Here is a 14586-nt window from a genome sequence, read left to right on the forward strand (position 1 = left end):
AGATCGATTTTCTTATACTACTTGACGTTTTCGGACTATGTCGTGTACAGTGCTCTCCACACTGGTATGACCCTCGCTCTTTCAAGTCTTAATCTGCAGTACATGTATCCAAAGCCCCGACTCTCGCCCCCATCGAGAAGCCTGGAAGTAGATCGTGCACAGTGCGTCTCAGACCATACCTCCATCACATTCATGAAAAGCAGGGCATGTTACTCTTCAAAAAATCACATTACCAAGACACATCGTTTTCTTCTTTTTTTGGAGGACCCTGGAGGACTCCAACATCGCGACATCGCGGGGGCAACGCAAGGTTGTGTTTGAATGCTTAATTTCGGCTCTCTCGATCGAACAAGAGTCTGGACAATCATTGCTGCCGGCACGGGAACAAATGAGCTGACGTGCGCGGTGATTAACTATTGCGAAAAGAAGTGACCGGTTAGCTCACTTGAACTGCTAATTGGTACAACAAATGTGAGTAACGCGTGAATTACGCCTGGAAGGAGGCCGAAGAGGGGTGCTCTAGTTGCTTGATCTTTCGGTCAAGAAGATCGAGAACTCGATGAAAGGCATCAACATAATCATTCCGGCCGAACGGCCTTTCGTCAAAATCTTTTGTCAGCTTTACGTGCGCTTCTTTGGCTGTTTCGAGATCCATAACATGCTGTACCAATACAGGGATTTTCTTGAACATGCCAGACTCACGCCGCCTGGTCAGAAATGAGTATCATCTTCAACAAATGTAGAATCATCTTTTGAGTCCCCCCTGTTCGCATAGCGTGTTCTAACACAATGCAGAGGACCGGCGTAGATCTTGCTTTCACATGCAAAGCCTCACTGAGTGGGGTGGCGTTTTCGCGGCCCGCTTCAATAGATGGAAGACCGTGTTGTAGGAAGAAACGAAGCGCCCACAACAGCTCAGATTCGGTGACATCTTCCACATATCGGAGGTAGTATAGGAGAGCGTTTTCTTGGTCACTCGTTTGAGTGCTCAGCACTCCTTGGAAATACCCAGCTTTTTCGGCGTCCTCGATCGCCTTTGGAAATTGTGGCGGCGATTTGTGCATTGACTCTCAGCTCTCCTTCCCTGCCTTCTCCCTCTCACCCACATTCAACCCCTTCATACACTCACTTACCACGATCCCTCCATACGAGTTGGGTAGTAGGAGGAGTCGATGAAAGAGCCAGGGATGAAGACTATGGATGGTTTTGTACAGGCCATGATGGGTGCTTCGAGTGGAACTGTTTGTTGTGGAAAGTGTACTGGAGTGTGAGTGAAGTAGATAGATTCGGCAGCGAACAGGGAAATTGATATACCTTTACTCGCTATGACCGCTACATGAGACTTTATTTATTTGTGAAGCGCTGGATATAGTACTCGTTAGGGCTGATTGGCTTCCTAAACTCTGACAGTCGTGGAAGCTTATGAAACTATCTTCGGGAAGCCGTGTTGAGGTTAGCGTGATCTGCAACAGTAATGTGCGGTGAACTTTATACCAACCATGATGCAGCCTGTAACCCATGTTGACTGTTTCTCGGCCGTGGAATATGCTCTCCTCTCTCCCCATGGATGGATGCCTCCTCATCTGCTAAATGTTTGTAGGTTCAAAACTTTGGAACGCAGTTCAAAACAAGGAATGAATTCGTAAAAGTGGTATAATGCCTCTCAACGCTCTGCCATACCAAACCGAAGCCCCTTCGTCCCCTTCCAAATCTAGCTCTCAATCCACCGAGCGCGACCATACATGCGCCCTCTCATCTCTTCACCTGTCCTTCCTCTTCGTCATAGTCAACCCCTCCACTTCCCCCGCCTCGCTACTCCGATCACTCTCAAACCCATCTCCAAGACTATTCGCCCCACTGCTCCTTCTCTTGTGCCTACGATGCCTTACACCATCCTTGAGTCTCTGCTTCACCTCATCCAAATTGCCGTCAATAGTGCTGAACGGCTTGAGCTGGAACCCGAGATTTGCTGAACTGCTATTTCTGCTACGTCCTTTCTTGGGCGTCGGCGGACGCGTGGAAAAGATGTCCTGGTTCGCAAGGTCGTGGAAGGACTCGTTGCGGGGTATCTCGTTTTCTGTACCGGGGCTGGTAGGCGAAATGGGGTAGTCGTATGTTTCGATATTAGTGGGGCCTTCTTCTTCGGCTTCGGCGCGAGATTTGCGCGGCGGAGTGCGTGGCGCTTCCGCCTCTTCTGTGGTGAAGGGATCCTGGATGATGCGTTTGCTGTAGAAGTCGTCGAACATCTCGGGCCCAAGCTCGTTGATGAGTCCGTTGACGCGGTGGGCGAGATTTTCGCGACGTTGTTGAATCTTGACGAGTTCGGTGGATGAGAAGGGGTTCATCATCTTCCAGAGCGGGCCGAGGGATTTGAGGATGTCCATAGCGACTTCGCCAAAGCGCAGCGCTGCGTAGGTCACGGTCGGGTAGATGATGGCCTGGATGATAATGAGGTAGCGCTTTCGAATCCCTGCAGGTAGGTAGCCATTGCAGTAATTGTACCTGTACCAGAGGAGGCCAAGACTGATGTACCATAAGTAGACCGCGGGAGCTACTGCCATAGCAACAAGCAACTTCCAGGTGGCCATGACGTCTCGAGCCTGGATCTTGACGTTTGAGGCAGCAAGCGCTTCTTTTGCCTTCTTGATGGAGATCATCTTGGTCGAAATGAAGACCAGACCGAATAGCATAGTGCCAGGCAGAACAAACGCGGTCAGGATAAGAAGCTTGCTCAGGCGGTACCAGAATGTGAAGAAGGCGTTGAGTGGATGCATCTTGGCATACTGCACCTGATGATCTCGGAGTCCAACAGCCCTAAGTTTGGCATTGTATGAGATGACCTCCTTCCTGAGTTCGACGATGCGTGGGTCGTCCTTGTAGCGTTCGTACCCCTTGACGAGTCTTCGGTTCAGTTCCACAATCCTGGGTAGCGGAAGTTTCGTGCCTTTGGAGTTGTACAAACGTCGGACAGCTTGTATGACCTGGAGGGTCTCGTAGTCAGGTGTAGTAACAGTGACCGAAATGAGGCCTTGACGGACAGACTCGAGCATTTCGCCGATAGCGTCACGCCTGCCTGGTCCTTCGAACTTCTGAGCCAGCTCAGGAGGGATATCGACGGGTGTACCAAATTCGATGACAGCCCTTGAGCGGAACTTGTGAGCGTGGAAGTAATTCATGCCGACTGGAATGATCTTCAAATTGCAGTCTGGCTTGGATGCGACCGTACCGAGAGCCATGATAGCGACACCAGCTGTTGAACGTTAGCACATGCACAAAGTGAAAAGAGTACAACTTACCCTTTAGGGGTAGAAGATCGGTCCGGTCGTGGCTGCCACCCTCAGGAAAGATACCAATGCTACCACCGTGGTGGAGCACGTCGTGCACAGCGTCGTAGACATCAGTCTGATCAAGCTTCGGCGCAACGAGGAAGTTGATGCCTTCGAACCCATCTGCAACACCCTCCTTGTCCGAAGCGCCATCGATGAAAGTGCCATCCTTAGTCATATCATTACGCCCAGTAAGCTGCTGCATAGCAACACCGCCCTTGAACCCACGCTTAAGCCTGATCTCTTCCGGTCCCTTGATCTCCAGTATCTCCGCCGTAGCTGCCTTGTTATCGACCTTCGGCAGCACGAGCGAGCCACCAACCATGAACTGCGGGTCCTCGAAATTTGTATCGACACCTCGAACCAGACACGGGTCACTGATGGGATCCGGGAGGTAAATCTTGCCCTTCGCAGGCTTCGTCGCGTCCATAGCTCTTCCCACAGGCACCACGCCCGTCAAGCCAGCCATGGCACCAATGAACTTCCTCTTCATGGACTTGTCGGCGATTAGGAACTGGATTCGGCGGTCGGACTCCTTCTTGACTACGCGCATCAACATCAGAGGGTCGACGAACTGCTCTTATTAGCTCTTTGCGTTGCCACGCAGAAGTCAAGCGTAGATGTCATACCTGGTTGGCATGCGGCGCGCACACAAAGATAACCGGTCCATCCTTGGGCACCTTCCAGCTACTCCTAGGGTGGACTTCGCGAAAGAAGAGCTCCACCAATATCGAGAACGTCCAGAGGAAGGCATCGTAGACATATTTGTTCATAGCCGCAATGGGCTTCTTGCCCTTGGCTTGGTCCACCATTGTCGCGGTGCAGCCTCACAGGCTGTATGGCTAGTAGTGTTGTGTTATGTGTACGGCGGTAGTGGTACGTGTGTAGCGATTGTGGGGTGACGTGATGGGAGGTTTGCGGGACGCCCTCAAGATTCGAAGCGAACGTGCAGAAGAACAGTGGGGACACGGTGGACTCCTGCAGCCTGGCACATGTCAGCAATTGCTCTCTAAATGTCACTGTAATTTGCGCACCTTCACTTGTTACTATCTCTATCTCGAACACACGTTGTCTCGCGCTCAGACTGTCGCGTGCAAGAAGAAGCGGGTGCGCATCAGGCTCCCATAATTCCCGCACAACAATTGCTCCAGTAGCCGAATGCCGGATTGGCAGGCCTTTGCCGAGGGGATTAAGCGGCTATGCGCGCGTATAGGATGCGCTATAGCTGTTGTTGAGCGCTCAGATATGTAAAAGTGCAGCGGGCGGCCGCGGGCAAGAGGGGTTTGGTCATGGTGCGCAACGTTGAGGAGCTTGGTGGCGCGGGGCAGCTGCCAGACGGCATGGCAGATCAAGGCGGCTGATCAACAACATCATGCCTGCGACATCATGCTCGCAGGTGAGACTGTGATCTGCACCAGTCTACTTTGACGATGGACACCTGCGAGAAGGGGACTGGACCCTGAAAACGAAGACGTTTGCGACAATATGCTTCACAAGGAACATTCACGCGCAAGACGAGCCGCAAACGTCATCATTGAACTTGTAACACAGCTTTCGCGAACTTGTTGATTCTAGTATGGTCTATAAACTATCTATGAACCATAGTACGGCTGGATCTTGGCCGAGACTGGATATAAAGGGTATATGTACAACGAACAAATGTTCTAAGAGGACTACGAAGAAGAGAAAAAACTAGGACACTAGGAGCTTAATTTTTACAACAGGCCAGCCACCATAGCGACAACAACAGCGCCCAAGATTGAGCCACCCATGACCTTCATGCTTGAAGCAGCACCCTCGAACTCCACTGGTGCCGTCGAGCTAGGTACACTGCCACTAGCAGGCACGCTGACGTTAGCAGGCGGCGCGACAGGCGAGAGTGTGGTCAGAACCGGAGGTACCACAGGTGCACTGGAAGTCGCTACAGATGGAACCTCCGGAGCTGATGTGACGGGAGGGACGTAGACAGTGAGTGTTGTGCTGGGCGTACAGCTGGTGTTAACACCGGCAGTCGGCTTTGAGATGGTGACGGTAAGTGTCGTGCTTGTTGAGCAGGATGTAACAACACCAGCAGACGGCTTGATCTTGCCGACTTTGCCTGCAGGCTTCTCTGTAGGAGCGACCGCTGCTTGGGTAGACTTGACTGAAGAGGCGACTGCAGCCGCAGAAGTGGAGACAGCGCTCTTGGTCGAAGGAGCAATACTGCTGACGGGTGCAACCTTAGTCGACTTTGGCGGTGCGGGTGCGTACACGTTCGATACAGCGGGCGCAGCCTTGCTAGATGAGGGAATCTGGCTAGGCTCAATTGCCTTGCTTGATCCAGCCGGCTTGCTGGCAAGGACGGTAGTAGGTTTGGCAGCAGGTGTCGAGCTGGGCTTCGGTGTAGCGGTCGTAGTAGGCTTGGGCTCTGAAGCGCCGTTCTTAACAGGCACAATGTTCTGCTTCAGCGACAGAAGTGCTTGGGTGACCTCCAAAGCTGCGAGTTGTTGACCAACACCAGATGTGCCGTCCCAGCTGCCAGTGTACCACTTCGAACCGCAAGTAGCTTTGTCATCTCCGCCCGAGCACGACTTCGCAGCTCCAACGGCAGACGCGGTGAGGTACTTGGTGATGGTGTCCTTTGTGAATGGAGCAACGGCTGCGGTCTTCGCCATAAAGCGGGAAAGGTAAGCCTTGAATGACTGCTGGTCGAGGTTGCAGGTACGTCCCGACTTTCCCGTCTCGCAAGCCCACTCGTACATAATGTTGTCTTTTGTCTCTGGGCTAAAGAACAGAAGCTCAGCGTGCGAAAGAAATCCAGATACACGCTCCTTCCATACGCTCGCACCGTTTGTGATGTCGTACATGAAAGCGGAGCCGTGAAGGAACATAGCGTTGTTGTAAGTCCATTGAGTCTTGTCAGCCACCGTTGCGCAGTTTGTCTTGTCGTCGGTGCCGTCGAAGACTTCGTAAAGGTCAGTGATCAAGCCTACGGACTTGGTCCAGTCGTAGATCTTCTCCGCCCAGTCCGCATATGTCTGGTTGCCAGTGTAGCGGGCGAGGCGTGCACCCAGCGCAAATGCACATCCGTTGGAGATCGAGTTCTTGTAGTTGTAGCCGTACGAATTCTCGAGGTAAATCTGCCACTTCAGTCCTCCATCGCAGGTGGTAGTGTCCCATCGTCCGACGACGTTGTTGAAAGCGTTCACAGCGACCTCCAGGTAACCAGCAGGAGCCAAATCGGAGTCCGGAAACTGGTACTCGAGTGCTGACATGACAGCCAGCGCCCAGAAAAGTTGATCATCGTTTCCCGTCTGCGACTTGCGGTACGACAGGATGAAGTCGTTGTTTGGTCCGTAGTTGGCAGTCAAAGCCTGCTGAAGCGTCTTCACATGCGAGTTGTCGCCAGAGAACTGGGTATACTCAATCATTCCTCCCCACGCAGCACCTCCTTCCCACCAGTAGTGCGGTTGCGGCCAGATTCCTATATCCTGTGCAGCTGTTCCGGTAGCATTGTTCTTGTAAAGTTCCATCAACCCATAAGCGTAAGTTCTCGCTGCGGCCTTGATTGAAGTCTCATCCTCAGGATCGAATTCGGTGCCGCCTGCGGTCGACGCAATGAAAGGGAGGAGCACAGCTCCAATAGTAGCGAAGAACTTCATATTGCAAATACTAAAAGTAAGAAACGAAGTAAGAAGCGCGAAGCAGAGTAACGAGTGAACGTGCTTGAACGAAGCAGCCCGAATGTGAACGAAGGGGCCATGGTGAAGTGGGCCTTGCTTCTATTAAGACCTCGTGGCCGGGTGTTTGCATCGGTGGGTCAATTTGGAGATTGAAGTTCACCTGGGGAAAGAGCCGCGCGACCCCTGCAGGGACTGGTCAAGTTCGGGGAAGGGCTGTTTCGAAACCCTCACGCTGATTGGCTGCACGCAAGTTGATGCATGTTTCAGAAGTCGGATTTCATTGCTTCGAACAACTGAGCCCGCCTAGCGAGTCCTTCATCTTTGGCGCCCAGTCCAATATTCCGAGGATATATTTGGATTCTCCTTTTGTCCATGGTGATTGGCATGAATGGCCTCCGATCGTTGCTTCTAGATTTGGTGTCACGACTACATGTGGAACTCAATCACACAACAACGATCGTTGCTTGGATCTTAAATGTCCGGCTGCACGCGCTGAACAGCCTGGTGCTCCATGACACAAATCGAGTACCTCCAGGGTTAACTCGAGGCTGAGCCACGCGGCGTGTAACGGATGTGACGCCTCTTTCACATGCTTCTGCGCAATTGCAATCTCAGCCTCAAGTCAACAACCATAATTGTCGATTTATGAAAGCGCATCTACGGGCCATGATGATGCAGCGATCCGCCCGGCGCCAAATACAGGGCTTGCCCCTGCGTTTCGCGCCACCACGTGAATCCGCTTTCTCTCAAACTACCCAATACGGCAAACAACTGTTTTTCCGTCGAATGCAGATTGATTTTGAGGCTTGGCGCACGGATGTTTTTGATTTTGGATACTTGGGATACATGCCGTGCACACTTGGCCATCGTTCGGGAGCTTGGTAACGGGACAAAATACGAGGGTACAGCATTGTCAAGAACCAGAAGCTAAAGAAGCAATAGCAAGATGCTACTTCAGGTAGTCGATTGGATATGGTGTCTCATGGCCTTGGCTCGCGGTCCTTTTCTAGGGCAAAGCGTCGAAGCGTAGCTTCAGACTCGGCGGTAGCGGCACCCATTCGTCTTGAGCGTCATTCAAGTAGCTCACCACCCCGTTCTCGCGTATCTTTTTCAGCATTCCTGGAGCACCTGGCGCCCGCCTCAGGCCCTTCAGCTTCCCAAAGACCCGCAGCTGCTCTGCCAATCCAGCAACAGCAATGTCTTTCACCAAAGGACTATGCAGTCCGTCGATGAAAGGCAGATGCTGATATACCTCAAGCGGCCGGCCCAGCTTCATTTCACTTGAATATGGGAACCTCTCACCATCACGACCTGCAGCGGCAAAATCGAGCAGCAAGGTGTCGCCCTTCTTGATAGCCTGGGCGTATCGCCAATCGTTGATGCCAGGGTACATGTTTGATATGCGGAGGCAGGGCGCTGCGGGTGGCACAAGACGTAAAGCTTCTAAGACGTAAACACGCAAAGCTTGTGATGTCCAAGGAGCCGTGTTGCGTGAAAGCTGTTGTACCCTTGCCCAATGAGGCTCATACAACTTTGACAAGAACAGGTCAAGGATACGAACAATCTGATGCAGTCAGCATTGCTATTCCGAGAAGCGTGGAGGTATTCAAAGAACTCACCGCGAAGATGCTTGGAGTCACCAGCTCCACAGCAAGCAGCACGACCAAGGAAACAACCTCTTCGACAGTTTTGCCACTTTCAAACAACCGCTGCAATAGCTCACTTCCGTGCTTGCTCATGATATTGTCCGAACTTTTCCTGTCATGTCGGTGAAGAAGTATATGGGCAAACGAGGAGCATTTGATAGCCTCACACACTTCGTTGATAGCCTTTCTCAGCTGCTTGTTCGCCAGGAAAGCGTTCCGTTTAAACGTAAGCTCCTGCGTCGAATCTGAATTCGGGATTGAGAAGATATATCGAAATAAAGCAGCCAATTGCTCTTGAAGTGTTTCGCTATCAAGCACTCCTTGAGGCGTCCCTGGAGCCTTGAGAGGAATACCGAGCAGACGTGCCACAGACTCGGTCCACGTGGAGGTTGCCACACTGTTGACGATGTCGATCTCAAGGTAATTGTGGGCCTTGCGACTGTTCTGACGTATTAACCCACTGGTTATTTTCTCGACGTAGCAAGAGAACTCTCTGAGAGAGTCGATTGGCCCTAGAATGATCGTTCGAATCAAGGATTCCTCCTTAGCGATTTCGGGCTGGGTACCCATTGAAGAACCGTGACTAGCACCGAGGGTCCGTAACTTCAACTCCCAAGGCGCAATGAATGTTCGAGAGTCTTTCAGAATGTTTTCTATCAAAGTCCAGTCTGAAACAAGTGTCGATGGAGAAATGAGTGTTGGAGCATCGTAATAGTAATCGGCCTCGTGTCCAAGCGATCTCTGGATCTCCAACGTTTCTTGCGGGACGGTGAACGGGTACAACGCGTAAACTGAATCGCCGCGATACTATCCAGCTAAACATCGTTAGCTTTGTGCATTGAACGTACTGACTGTACTTACGCAAAGCTCGCATCAGAAGTTTGTGCATGACACCACCTCCAGCTATTGACGGGTCGCTCGATGCCGCTTTGTATCCATAAGCAGTCAAGTGATGCGGTGTGTAGTCTACCGTGTAGAACCGGTCACGCCGTACCAAATCCATAGCATTGGACAATATCGCTCGGCTGGTGGTGAAGCCAGCACATAGCCCTGATCCAGGGATCATTGGCACCTTCGTCTCCTCAACGACAACGCCAGGGTAGAGCTCGACGTTCTCGACATCGCCGTACAGATTTTCAAGGGCTGTAGCGATATCTGGATCCGAATTGATGTCGAAGAATGATTTGTGCGCGTTCATCCCAAAGTGACGTCGTACCTCGTTGAGAGATGCTACGCCCCAAGCCCGGGCCTGTTGTATACCCATCACTTCGATCACTCTCAGCACGACGGGTACTTGTCGGGCCCCAAAGCTCGCAGCTGTATCTTCGGTCGCTTCAGTCAGAACTCTGACGAGATCAGCATCGTTGAAGTACCCTCCAGGTTGCGGCTGTAAGCCGTTCCAGGTCCGTTGGCTTGGGTCTGACGGTTGTTGGGCACCAAATTGGTGCATGTAAGTATACAGTTCCTGAACCGTCATACTCTCCACCTTCACATCTGGAAGAAGCTTAGATGTGTGTTGCTCCAGCCACCGTTCGTCTTTAGTCGAGATGGTGCTATGCCATCTATAGATCAAATTGAATTCAACGCTGATCTGGTTGCCGCATGCTTTTTCCATATCCGTCTGGCCGGGGGGCTTGTCGAAGTCCTTTCGCGGATCCAGTTTCCAGTCCGAGTCTACCCGCTGCAGATTCAAAATAGTTCGAACGTAATCGTTCAATACTATCTGCATATATAGCCCACAGGTGATCAGACGGGCCGTCTGGAATAGGTCATTATCTCGGTTCGCAAGCAACTCTTTGTACGCTATCCGACCGAGCGAAGTGGTCTGGGGAGGCAGTGTGAATCGACCGTTTTCGTTGATGGCTGCAAGCTGCGTCGCAATGCTGTTGTGGAAGCGGCAGAAACAGATCAGTAGTGCTGCAAACTATGACAAAGAAACGTTGTTAGCAGAGAGCCAGATAGTACAAACCACATAGGTCGCCAACTCACGTGTGGCGGCCGGTTGATGAATCTGATTTCTGTGAAGGTGTCTGTCTTCAACTTCCCATCAATCATGGTACGGACGCTATCTTGCGCCTCTTGATTACAGCCGTACAACGGTGAAAGATCCAGATATGATGATGTAACTGCGACATCCTTGTCTTCGTCGCTTGTACGGAACAAATCATGGATGATGATACCAGCGAGAGCGAACAGCAGACTGGATATCTTTGTTGGGTGCGCCTTGGGTTCTGCCCTCCTTGCGAGCAGAGTATCGAAGAGAATCTCTGGGTCGGGCAGATTCGTGGGTATGTGCTTCGGGGAGACTGAACGTGTATAGTAGGATCCGGCTCGGCCTAGATTGGGTAGACGAATGTTGTTGTTACTTCCATCAGCGGTGCGATACTTGTCTGTATGTGTCAACGATTGCATTTGTACTGTCCTAAAAGCCTTACATGGACCGCCTAAAGATGATGCTGGTGGATGCTGAAGATCATCGTGAAGCCGTTTCAGTAGGAGGCCTGTGCCGACATCTCGAGTCTGAGATGCAGTCGGAAGCGATGCAAGCAAGCGCATTAGTTTCTCTTGCTGCTCAAAGTCAACTCATGCGTTACTCCACCAAGAAGATCTCGTCTGACCACATATTGCTTGTCGTCCACTCCACCGCTGACAGTTGCATCAGCGAGAGCGTCCAATAGCTCATAGTTCGACTCGATCCTCTCCGAGCTGAGCCGGCTATCGATGTCACGGATCAAGCTGCGCACGAGGAGCTGCTTGGGTGTGTAGGTGGGAGAGTCATCTTCCAAGCGGCAGAAGAAATTGACCATGTCACCCAAAAACAATTGTTGTAGGGAAAGGTGGAGATAGGGATATCTTATAGGTGTTGCGAGATATTGTATGTATCGAAGAGGTGTAGGAGAGGCTAAGCAGCGGCATCAACAATGCTGCCTGTGGCAAGCCATAATCTGAGATAGTCGCGTGCCAGTCGCGTGCAGTCGTGCACCTTCCTGGAGCACTCCATGGGGTAGTACCTACCGTAATTGCTAAAGCTTGACACGTATCGAACCGTAGCGCGATTGAGCATACCCTCTACCTTGGTTCGATAGGAACCTCTGTAACACACAATGCCAATCGTGCCAACGACTTCAAGGCATTGTTGTTGACGCGTGAAGAGGGTTCGAGGCGTGAAGAGGAAGGAGATGACGTCGACTTATAAATAGGCGCTAGCTCTTCTCCCATTGGTCAGTACAAGCGAGCTTCCCACAGCTTGTCGAGCATTATCGCGACGGCGACATCAACAACATCAAACGTTCCAAATGTGAGTAATTCTGTGCTACTTGATCTCTGTATAAGACTTGAAGTTCTGACTGAAGCTCAGAATCTACAATTCACAATGTCTACTGCTGCTGGCGAACAGAAGGCCTCGCGCTACTACCCTGCGGAGGAGGAGTCGCAGATGAAGAAGGTATGCACCAAATTTAATTTTTGAGCAGCGACACGGTTTCATGTCAGAATTATTATAAAATCGCGAAGCTGCGATATCCTCGGATCACATGCTAACAACAGAACAGGCGCGCAAGACCGCCCACCCCACCAAATACCGCGACTCCCTCAAGCCCGGCACAATCCTGATCCTCCTCTCCGGTCGCTTCTCCGGCAAGCGTGTCGTCCTCCTGCGCCAGCTTTCGCAAGGCGTCCTCCTCATCACCGGCCCCTTCAAGTCTAACGGCGTCCCCCTGCGCCGCGTGAACCACCGCTACGTAATCGCAACCGGCGCCTCCGTTGATGTTTCGAACCTCGACACCGAAGTCCTGGACCGTGTGAGCAAGGACGAGTACTGGGCGCGCGAGAAGAAGGAGGGCAAGGGCGAGGACGCTTTCTTCGAGCAGGGCGAGACCACACCCCAGAAGAAGGACACCGATCCCCAGCGCATTGAAGACCAGAAGAAGGTTGACAAGGCGCTGATTGCGACGATCAAGCAGCAGCCGGATCTTGAGGCGTACTTGGGTGCCAGCTTCAGCTTGAGGAGTGGCCAGCACCCGCACGAGATGGTCTTTTAGGCGTACGAAGAGATGGGAAGAGGAGGAAGAACCAGCGACAAGATCGATGATGGTATTCGAGATGCGGGCACGGGAGACGCGACACGATTATTAACAGCGGACGGACGCCCTACTTGAAGAGGCGATGCTGTAGCATCATATACGATTCATTACCTAGATGATACCCACGAGCAAAAAATAAGTACAATCGAAGAAAGCCAGGCTTGGCTATGCACAAAGTTGTGTTCTTGAGAAACAATGCGGGCTTTGATGGGTCCACACCATACCTGTTCTTCTGACTCGACTCCAACTCAGGTTATCGAGAGTTCAATATTGAAACCCCAAAGCTAACCATGGAGGCCCTCAGCTACGTCGAACTTGAGATTTTTGAACTTCAAATTTTGAACCAATCTCTGCGATCGGCAAGACGGAAGCTCACAAATCTGCGATGTCAGGGTTCCCAGACCTGACCCTGGAGGCCCTCACCAACGTAGCTACGAAAAGAGCACCGACATCAGGGCATGTCGTTCCTCGGTCGGTTGTTCTCTAACTCTTGTAGAGGGTACTACGCGCGCGAATCATGATGCCGAGCATATGCAACTTTATAAGCGTCATTCTGGGGTACGGCGAGTATGCTGTTTCAGGGGTAGCTGGCGCATATGGCTGTTGGATTGAACCCTGCAATGCCCTCCTCTTTCTTGCGCTCGCGCATCCAAAGCCACTCAAGAAAAGAAACACCAGCAACGGCGGCTGCAGCACCAATACTAATACCCGCCCCTGCTCCCGCGAACAGACTGGACGAGCCACCTGACGGGGAACAACTTTGACTGGATGTCGGTGGTACTGATGTCGGTGTTGTTGAAGCGGAGGTAGATGTCGATTGTGCGCTCGAACCAGGTGCCAAAGAAGCAGACAGGGAGGCTGTTGGCTGCGATGCCAAAGCTGCTGCAGTGTCGACCGATCAGTACGAAGCTGTTGCTGTAGTTTCCAAACTCGTAGACATAGTAGTCACAGCCCTATTTATCGGATCGACAAATACAAATGGACCCGCAGTGCAGTTCCCATTACCATGGGTCACTACGTTGTTTCCGCAGTTGTTGAGGATGATACCGCCTGCTTTGGTTCCCGGTGGATCGCTTCAGTTGGTTGTTCCAGCTGTCGTCGCGTGGAATTCTCGACTTACCAGGTGCTACCTTTGAGCATCTACTCCAAAGGTCATTATTGCAATACTGCCTTTTGAGATAGCCACCATCAGGCCGGTCGGCTGATTTGCAGAAAAGATTGCTTTCGCATTATTCGTTTCGTCGGCAGTAGTTGTTTGTGCCGTTGCGGCAGGATACCAGTTATGTTTCGCCAGTGTAGACGTCTGATTGCAAGGCCAATTTCTCTTTCGCAGACTATCAGCGTAAAACGCTGCAAGAGTCACTGGGGATCGTACCATTCAGATTGTAGCAGTCAGACATGACACCAGGAATTGACAGGATCTGCTGCAGCAGTACCGTAGAACTATACGTTCGATACGTCTGAGATTACCGATTGGGCGGTCTGAAGCTCAGTCGAAGACGAAAGATGAAGGAGGTTCATATTTAAGAAAAGGAACTCGAAAATGCAATCAAGAAGGCTGTGCGAGGCCAATCCCCTAATATCTCACCGGCAGCCATGAGGCTGTAATGTAATCTGGGTTTGCATGCACGTCAGGCGTTGATGATAGGCTGTAACATTTCAGCCTGATGAGATTTGTTGTAATAGAGTTTAGGCGCCTTTAGGCTTCCTATTGCACGATGATCGATTTTGGTAGAGACGCAGAAGCAGTCGACGGCGCCGCTAGTGTATGGGTAGGGGCACCAATCGTATCGCTCGCAGTAGGCGCAAAAGCCGCTGACACCGTGGAGCTCGAAGCCGCCATACGTGTTGCCAGTGTCGCAAGGCTTTC

General features: G+C 51.7%; 4 protein-coding genes across 4 annotated transcripts; 1 reads left to right on the top strand and 3 right to left on the bottom strand.

The window, feature by feature from the left end:
* Positions 1–1671: 1671 nt before the first annotated feature.
* On the bottom strand, positions 1672–4614 carry BU25DRAFT_31437 (CTR1 suppressor protein). The gene is made up of 4 exons (XM_033702179.1): positions 4361–4614; positions 3956–4311; positions 3297–3900; positions 1672–3250 (listed from the first exon to the last, which is right to left on the bottom strand). Exons 2-4 carry the CDS (start codon positions 4136–4138, stop codon positions 1761–1763), a joined length of 2277 nt encoding a protein of 758 aa, XP_033562927.1. The 5' UTR covers positions 4139–4311; positions 4361–4614; the 3' UTR covers positions 1672–1760.
* Positions 4615–4950: 336 nt separating this feature from the next.
* On the bottom strand, positions 4951–7100 carry BU25DRAFT_409768 (glycoside hydrolase family 76 protein). The gene has a single exon (XM_033706130.1). It carries the CDS (start codon positions 6965–6967, stop codon positions 5042–5044), a length of 1926 nt encoding a protein of 641 aa, XP_033562928.1. The 5' UTR covers positions 6968–7100; the 3' UTR covers positions 4951–5041.
* An 889-nt stretch (positions 7101–7989) lies between these two features.
* Positions 7990–11314, bottom strand: BU25DRAFT_390578 (heme peroxidase). Its single transcript, XM_033704573.1, has 5 exons — positions 11070–11314; positions 10624–11024; positions 9479–10558; positions 8608–9441; positions 7990–8552 (listed from the first exon to the last, which is right to left on the bottom strand). Exons 1-5 carry the CDS (start codon positions 11188–11190, stop codon positions 7995–7997), a joined length of 2994 nt encoding a protein of 997 aa, XP_033562929.1. The 5' UTR covers positions 11191–11314; the 3' UTR covers positions 7990–7994.
* A 609-nt stretch (positions 11315–11923) lies between these two features.
* BU25DRAFT_365610 (uncharacterized protein) lies at positions 11924–12867 on the top strand. The gene is made up of 3 exons (XM_033703820.1): positions 11924–11932; positions 11993–12079; positions 12186–12867. Exons 2-3 carry the CDS (start codon positions 12008–12010, stop codon positions 12672–12674), a joined length of 561 nt encoding a protein of 186 aa, XP_033562930.1. The 5' UTR covers positions 11924–11932; positions 11993–12007; the 3' UTR covers positions 12675–12867.
* The last annotated feature ends 1719 nt before the right edge of the window (positions 12868–14586 follow it).

This window comes from Macroventuria anomochaeta (assembly GCF_010093625.1).
Source record: "Macroventuria anomochaeta strain CBS 525.71 unplaced genomic scaffold BU25scaffold_12, whole genome shotgun sequence".
In the NCBI taxonomy this organism is placed as follows: domain Eukaryota; kingdom Fungi; phylum Ascomycota; class Dothideomycetes; order Pleosporales; family Didymellaceae; genus Macroventuria; species Macroventuria anomochaeta.

Bases quoted from the DNA above. Each gene is read 5' to 3' on its own strand.
- BU25DRAFT_31437 (XM_033702179.1), bottom strand. From the start codon at position 4,138: ATGGTGGACCAAGCCAAGGGCAAGAAGCCCATTGCGGCTATGAACAAA. The intron at 3,901-3,955 runs GTATGACATCTA...TAATAAGAGCAG, and splicing joins GCGCGCCGCATGCCAACCAG to TTCGTCGACCCTCTGATGTT. The intron at 3,251-3,296 runs GTAAGTTGTACT...AACGTTCAACAG, and splicing joins CGATCTTCTACCCCTAAAGG to CTGGTGTCGCTATCATGGCT.
- BU25DRAFT_409768 (XM_033706130.1), bottom strand. From the start codon at position 6,967: ATGAAGTTCTTCGCTACTATTGGAGCTGTGCTCCTCCCTTTCATTGCG.
- BU25DRAFT_390578 (XM_033704573.1), bottom strand. From the start codon at position 11,190: ATGCGCTTGCTTGCATCGCTTCCGACTGCATCTCAGACTCGAGATGTC. The intron at 11,025-11,069 runs GTAAGGCTTTTA...TGACACATACAG, and splicing joins ATCATCTTTAGGCGGTCCAT to ACAAGTATCGCACCGCTGAT. The intron at 9,442-9,478 runs GTTCAATGCACA...TTAGCTGGATAG, and splicing joins TGCGTAAGTACAGTCAGTAC to TATCGCGGCGATTCAGTTTA.
- BU25DRAFT_365610 (XM_033703820.1), top strand. From the start codon at position 12,008: ATGTCTACTGCTGCTGGCGAACAGAAGGCCTCGCGCTACTACCCTGCG. The intron at 12,080-12,185 runs GTATGCACCAAA...ACAACAGAACAG, and splicing joins AGGAGTCGCAGATGAAGAAG to GCGCGCAAGACCGCCCACCC.